The 7,500-nt window shown below is 42.2% G+C and overlaps 2 protein-coding genes across 2 annotated transcripts in view; one reads left to right on the top strand and one right to left on the bottom strand.

Moving 5' to 3' along the window:
- supt5h (SPT5 homolog, DSIF elongation factor subunit) overlaps positions 1-7,500 on the bottom strand; it is a 57,211-nt gene that overhangs the window by 36,642 nt on the left and 13,069 nt on the right. Inside the window, exons 7-10 of the mRNA XM_053320308.1 lie at positions 7,395-7,463; positions 5,094-5,159; positions 4,961-4,991; positions 3,927-3,995 (exon numbers count right to left, since the gene is read on the bottom strand). Of these exons, the coding sequence (XP_053176283.1) occupies positions 3,927-3,995; positions 4,961-4,991; positions 5,094-5,159; positions 7,395-7,463 (235 nt within the window). The remainder of the gene's footprint in view (positions 1-3,926; positions 3,996-4,960; positions 4,992-5,093; positions 5,160-7,394; positions 7,464-7,500) is intronic.
- LOC128359996 (complement C1q-like protein 2) overlaps positions 1-7,500 on the top strand; it is a 63,185-nt gene that overhangs the window by 52,126 nt on the left and 3,559 nt on the right. The gene's annotated exons all lie outside the window — the stretch shown is intronic.

Raw genomic sequence — 7,500 nt, 5'->3', positions numbered from 1 at the left:
AGAAGAAGAAGAAGAGAAGGAGGTTGAGGAAATGGAGGAGGACGGGGAAGAGGAAGAGGAAGGAGATGGAGGAAGGGAAGAAGAAAGAAGAAAGAAGAAAGAAGAAGAAGAAGAAGAGGTGAAAGAGGAAGAGGATGAAGAGGAGGAGGTTGAGGAGATGGAGGAGACGGAGGAAGAAGAGGATGAGGAGGAAGGGGAGGAGGAGGAGGAGGAAGAGGGGGGAGGAAGAGGAGGAAGAAGAGGATGAGGAGGAAGGGGAGGAGGAGGAGATAGATGAAGAGGAGGAGGAGATAGATGAAGAGGAGGAGGAAGAGGAGGAAGAGAAGGAAGAGGAGATGGAGATGGAGGAAGAAGGGGGAAGAGGAGAAAGAAGAAGAGGAGGGGAAAGAGGAGGAGGAGGAAGAGGAGATGGAGGAGGAGGAGAGGAGGAAGAGGAGGAAGAGGAAGAGAGGTTAAACATCCTTAAAAACATTTCTACATCTTTATTGTAACTTCCTCTCTAAGCTGCTTTGTTGCATTTTTAACCCTTTTTTAACCAACCTTCATGTTTTAACCCTTATTGGTTCCCAAAGTGGGGTTCGCGGCCCCTAGAGGGGACACAGAGCCACTGCAGGGGGGCCTGGTACTGCTGCAGGGCTAAATGGATGAGGCTAGTTTTTAACTGGGTTCCCATGGAAACGTAAAGCCAGACACTGCTAGTTTTTAACTGGGTTCCCACGGAAACGTAAAGCCGGACACTGCTAGTTTTTAACTAGGTTCCCACGGAAACGTAAAGCCGGACACTGCTAGTTTTTAACTGGGTTCCCATGGAAACGGAAACGGAAAGCCGGACACTGCTAGTTTTTAACTGGGTTCCCACGGAAATGTAAAGCCAGACACTGCTAGTTTTTAACTGGGTTCCCATGGAAACGTAAAGCCAGACACTGCTAGTTTTTAACTGGGTTCCCACGGAAACGTAAAGCCAGACACTGCTAGTTTTTAACTGGGTTCCCACGGAAACGTAAAGCCGGACACTGCTAGTTTTTAACTGGGTTCCCACGGAAACGTAAAGCCAGACACTGCTAGTTTTGAACTGGGTTCCCATGGAAACGTAAAGCCAGACACTGATAGTTTTTAACTGGGTTCCCACGGAAACGTAAAGCCAGACACTGCTAGTTTTTAACTGGGTTCCCACGGAAACGTAAAGCCAGCCACTGCTAGTTTTTAACTTGGTTCCCATGGAAACAGAAACGTAAAGCCAGACACTGCTAGTTTTTAACTGGGTTCCCATGGAAACGGAAACGTAAAGCCAAACACTGCTAGTTTTTAACTGGGTTCCCATGGAAACGGAAACGTAAAGCCAGACACTGCTAGTTTTTAACTGGGTTCCCACGGAAACGTAAAGCCAGACACTGCTAGTTTTTAACTGGGTTCCCATGGAAACGGAAACGTAAAGCCGGACACTGCTAGTTTTTAACTGGGTTCCCATGGAAACGGAAACGGAAAGCCGGACACTGCTAGTTTTTAACTGGGTTCCCACGGAAATGTAAAGCCAGACACTGCTAGTTTTTAACTGGGTTCCCATGGAAACGTAAAGCCAGACACTGCTAGTTTTTAACTGGGTTCCCACGGAAACGTAAAGCCAGACACTGCTAGTTTTTAACTGGGTTCCCACGGAAACGTAAAGCCGGACACTGCTAGTTTTTAACTGGGTTCCCACGGAAACGTAAAGCCAGACACTGCTAGTTTTGAACTGGGTTCCCATGGAAACGTAAAGCCAGACACTGATAGTTTTTAACTGGGTTCCCACGGAAACGTAAAGCCAGACACTGCTAGTTTTTAACTGGGTTCCCACGGAAACGTAAAGCCAGCCACTGCTAGTTTTTAACTTGGTTCCCATGGAAACAGAAACGTAAAGCCAGACACTGCTAGTTTTTAACTGGGTTCCCATGGAAACGGAAACGTAAAGCCAAACACTGCTAGTTTTTAACTGGGTTCCCATGGAAACGGAAACGTAAAGCCAGACACTGCTAGTTTTTAACTGGGTTCCCACGGAAACGTAAAGCCAGACACTGCTAGTTTTTAACTGGGTTCCCATGGAAACGGAAACGTAAAGCCGGACACTGCTAGTTTTTAACTGGGTTCCCATGGAAACGGAAACGGAAAGCCGGACACTGATAGTTTTTAACTGGGTTCCCACAGAAACGTAAAGCCAGACACTGATAGTTTTTAACTGGGTTCCCACGGAAACGTAAAGCCAGACACTGCTAGTTTTTAACTGGGTTCCCATGGAAACGTAAAGCCAGACACTGCTAGTTTTTAACTGGGTTCCCATGGAAACGTAAAGCCGGACACTGCTAGTTTTTAACTGGGTTCCCACGGAAATGTAAAGCCGGACACTGCTAGTTTTTAACTTGGTTCCCATGGAAACGTAAAGCCAGACACTGCTAGTTTTTAACTGGGTTCCCATGGAAACGGAAATGTAAAGCCAGACACTGCTAGTTTTTAACCGGGTTCCAGTGGAAACGTAAAGAAGTGTGAGAACGTTGAAAAGGTTGTACCGAAAACTTTTCAGAAGGATAAACCATAGTCCCAAATGTAAGCAGAGCAGGAATGAAAGGGAAACTTTTGTCCTTCCAAAATAAACTAAACATCATCATCTCATCATCATCATCACAGATTATTAATATTCCATAATCAAAAATCTTCCCAAATAAAAATAATCTCTGAAGACGAGACGTTCCCACATTTAAAGACATTCTTGGTCCAGTTATAGTTATAAAGCTGCTTCTAGTTTACCTCATCGTCCATCACACTGGAGACAGGAGGACACACACACACACACACACACACACACACACACACACACACACACACACACACACACACACACACGGAGACAGACACACACACACACTGCTAGTTTTTAACTTGGTTCCCATGGAAACTGGAAACGTAAAGCCAGACACTGCTAGTTTTTAACCGGGTTCCCATGGAAACAGAAACGTAAAGCCAGACACTGCTAGTTTTTAACTGGCTTCCCATGGAAATGGAAACGTAAAGCCAGACACTGCTAGTTTTTAACTGGGTTCCCACGGAAACGTAAAGCCAGACACTGCTAGTTTTTAACTGGGTTCCCACGGAAACGTAAAGCCAGACACTGCTAGTTTTTAACTAGGTTCCCATGGAAACGTAAAGCCAGACACTGCTAGTTTTTAACTGGGTTCCCACGGTAACGTAAAGCCAGACACTGCTAGTTTTTAACTTGGTTCCCATGGAAACAGAAACGTAAAGCCGGACACTGCTAGTTTTTAACTGGGTTCCCATGGAAACAGAAACGTAAAGCCGGACACTGCTAGTTTTTAACTGGGTTCCCGTGGAAACGGAAACGTAAAGCCAGACACTGCTAGTTTTTAACTGGGTTCCTGTGGAAACGTAAAGAAGTGTGAGAACGTTGAAAAGGTTGTACCGAAAACTTTTCAGAAGGATAAACCATAGTCCCAAATGTAAGCAGAGCAGGAATGAAAGGGAAACTTTTGTCCTTCCAAAATAAACTAAACATCATCATCTCATCATCATCATCACAGATAATTAATATTCCATAATCAAAAATCTTCCCAAATAAAAATAATCTCTGAAGACGAGACGTTCCCACATTTAAAGACATTCTTGGTCCAGTTATAGTTATAAAGCTGCTTCTAGTTTACCTCATCGTCCATCACACTGGAGACAGGAGGACACACACACACACACACACGGAGACACACACACACACACACACGGAGACAGACACACACAGACACGGAGACAGACACACACACACACACACACACACACGGAGACAGACAAACACAGACAAAACTCTAAATGCAGCTTTACCCCCCAAAAAAGAGTTGTAACCAAATATGGTTGAAGGTGTAGAAGAAGAGGACGGAGGGTTTTCTTACTGTGTCTGTGAACTGATAGGCGATGAACTTCCTCATCAGAGCGATGGCCGTCGCTCTCTCCTCTCCAATCTGACAAATCAATCAATCAATCAATCAATCAATCAATTACACTTTAATCAGAACAGTAGCTTTCATACAGGGTGATGATGGAGGAAGGAAAGGAGGGAGGAAGCTTTCATACAGGGTGATGATGGAGGAAGGAAAGGAGGGAGGAAGCTTTCATACAGGGTGATGATGGAGGAAGGAAAGGAGGGAGGAAGCTTTCATACAGCTGATAACGAGACTAAGACTACAGGAAGAAAACAAGAGAAAATAAAGATGTAAAACATTTAAATAAAAAATAATAAATGATAATATAATAATAATAAAAAATGAGGAAAAAAAAGAGAGAATAAGGAAATGAGTTTATTAAAAATAAGATTAAATTAAAGTAAAAATTAAATAAAAAAGAAGTTTAATAAAATTACAGTAAAAAAGAAGCAGATGTGTCTATAAAAGTAGAACAAAAATAGAATAAAGTCTATAAAAATAGGCTTTAAAAATAATAATAGAAAATAAAAATAAATAAATAGTGAAAAAATAATAAATAAATAAAATAAAAATAAATAAATAAAAATAATAAATAAATAAATAAATTAATTAATAAAAAATAAATAAATAAAAATAATAATAAATAAATAAATAAAATAATAAATAAATAAATAAAATAATAAAAAATAAAGAAATAAATAAAATAATAAATAAATAAATTAATTAATTAAAAAAAAATAAATAAAAATAATAATAAATAAATAAATAAAATAATAAATAAATAAATAAAATAATAAAAAATAAAGAAAGAAATAAAATAATGAAAATAAATAAATTATGAAAAAAGAAAAAAATGTGACCAGTGACTGCAAGAGAAAATAATAATTAAATTTAAATAAAGTAAAATAAGAGCAAATAAATAAATAAATAAAAATAAGTAGGGTATGTGTGTGTGTCTGTGTGTGTGTGTGTGTCTGTGTGTGTGTGTGAGAGGGGTTACACACCTTACACTTGACCGTCCACAGATTAGGATCCCTGACGGCGACAAACACACATTTAAACTTTAATTTTAAATTCATTATCTTTTAAACTGAAATGATTATCTTGAGTCTGATTGGTGGACGAGCGATGACATACTTGACACCAGGAAGTAGCTGCTGCTGGGTGATGTCATCAGAAAGCTCCTCAGACCCTCCAGAGTAACTGTAACACCACAGAAGAAGAAGAAGAAAGAGCGGTTATTGATATATAATCTATAACTGATACACACAGAGACACACACACACACAAAGATACACACACACACACGTAGAGACACAGACATACACACACACACACACACACACACAGAGAGACACACACACACAGACACACAGAGACACACACAGACACAGAGAGATACACACACACACACACACACACACAGAGAGACACACAGAGACACACACAGACACAGAGAGATACACACACACAGACACACAGAGACAGACACACACACACAGACACACAGAGACACACACAGACACACAGAGACACACACAGACACACACAGAGACACACACACACACACAGAGACACACACACACACAGAGACACACACACACAGAGAGACACACACACACAGAGAGACACACACACACAGACACACACACAGAGAGACACACACAGAGAGAGACACACACACAGAGAGACACACACAGAGAGACACACACACACAGACACACACACACAGACACACACAGAGAGACACACACACACACACACACACACACACACACACACACACACACACACACAGTTCATGCTATAAAACCACTGACGGATTCATCAGAAGCTAAATGTGATTTATAGACTCACTTCCTGTCCCACTCTCAAAGCTCTTAACTCTGTAAATCACTCTGCTTCATAAAGTTATTACTGGACATGTTTGTAGTGCAAAGGAGGGAGGAGGAAGGAAGGAAAGAAAGAAGGGAGGAAGGAGATGTTTGTAGAGCTCGTCACTGTTGGATCGTCTTCTGGCCAAGAAGCAAAAGGAGTTCCACTGAGAGTTCAAATTTAGGTTTCACGTCGCTCTTCATTAACTTCCTTAAGACCGTTAATGAAGTTATTCAGATTTGATCGTAGGAAGGAAGGAGGGAGGGAGGAAAGAGAGAGAAGGAAGGAGGGAGGGAGGAAGGTAGGTAGGAGGGAGGAAGGAAGAAGGAAGGAAAGGAGGGAGGAAAGAAGGAAGGGGGAAGGAAAGAAGAAGGAAGGAAGGATGGAAAGGAGGGACGAGGAAGGAAAGAAGGGAGGAAGGAGATGTTTGTAGAGCTCGTCACTGTTGGATCGTCTTCTGGCCAAGTGAGTTTTTACGAGAAGCAAAAGGAGTTCCACTGAGAGTTCAAATTTAGGTTTCATGTCGCTCTTCATTAACTTCCTTAAGGCCGCTCATGAAGTTATCCAGATTTGATCGTAGGAAGGAAGGAGGGAGGGAGGGAGGAAAGAGAGAGAGAAGGAAGGATGGAAGGAAGGAAGGTAGGTAGGAGGGAGGAAGGAAGGATGGAGGAAAGAAGGGAAAGAGAGAGAAGGAAGGAAAGGAAGGAGGGAAGGAAGGAAAGGAGGAAGGAAGGAAGGTAGGAGGGAGGAAAGAAGGAAGGGACGAAAGAGACAGAAGGAAGGAAGGAAGGAAGAAGGAAGGAGGGAGGGAGGAAAGAGAGAGAAGGAAAGGAGGGAGGAAAGAGAGAAGAAGGAAAGGAGGGAGGAAAGAGAGAAGAAGGAAAGAGGGAGGAAGGATGGAAGGGGGAAGGATAGGAGGAGGGAAGGAAGGAAGGAAGGGAGGAAGGAAAGAAGAAGGAAGGAAAGGAGGTAGGAAGGACAGAAGAAGGAAGGGAGGAAGAGAGAGAGAAGGGGGGAAGGAAGGAAAGGAGGAAGAAGGAAGGACGGAGGAAAGAAGGAAGGATGGAGGAAAGAAGGAAGGAAGGAAAGGAAGGAGGGAAAGGAGGGAGGAAAGAGAGAGAAGGAAGGAGGGAGGATTGAAGGAAGGAAGGAAGGGAGGAAGGAAAGGAGGGAGGAAGTAAGGAAGGAAGGAAGGGAGGAAGAGAGGGAGGAAGGAAAGGATGAAAGACAGAGAGAAGGAAGGAAAGAAAGACGGAGTGTAATCCTCTTTTTTTTTTTTCTTCGTCTCAGTGTCGAACATCGATCAAATATATATTGGTATTTTATTTTGGTAGGAGCGACTGTTACTTTATTTTGGTAGGAGCGACAGGAAGTGATTCATGAATGACAGCTGTGGAAACTACAACTACAGCTTCTAACTGCTAACATGTGTGTCAACTTTATAATATGTAGTAAAAGTTATTATTAGACTGAAGAGACGAGCTCGGGACTTCCTGTCGAGAACAAACAGATGATCACAGTTTGAGAAATAATGAGGAGGAGGATAAAAAGAAAGACACTTACTGTTCGCCTCCCGAGGATTTGGCATATTTCCGCATGTAGTATTCACCCAGCGCCTCTTCTCTGGAGTCTCTGTAACACACACACACACACATACTTGTCTTAATAT

The sequence above is a fragment of the Scomber japonicus genome, chromosome 6 (assembly GCF_027409825.1).
Source record: "Scomber japonicus isolate fScoJap1 chromosome 6, fScoJap1.pri, whole genome shotgun sequence".
In the NCBI taxonomy this organism is placed as follows: Eukaryota; Metazoa; Chordata; class Actinopteri; order Scombriformes; family Scombridae; genus Scomber; species Scomber japonicus.
Note: the sequence above shows the minus strand (reverse complement) of the source record. Positions and strands in the feature narration are given on the sequence as shown.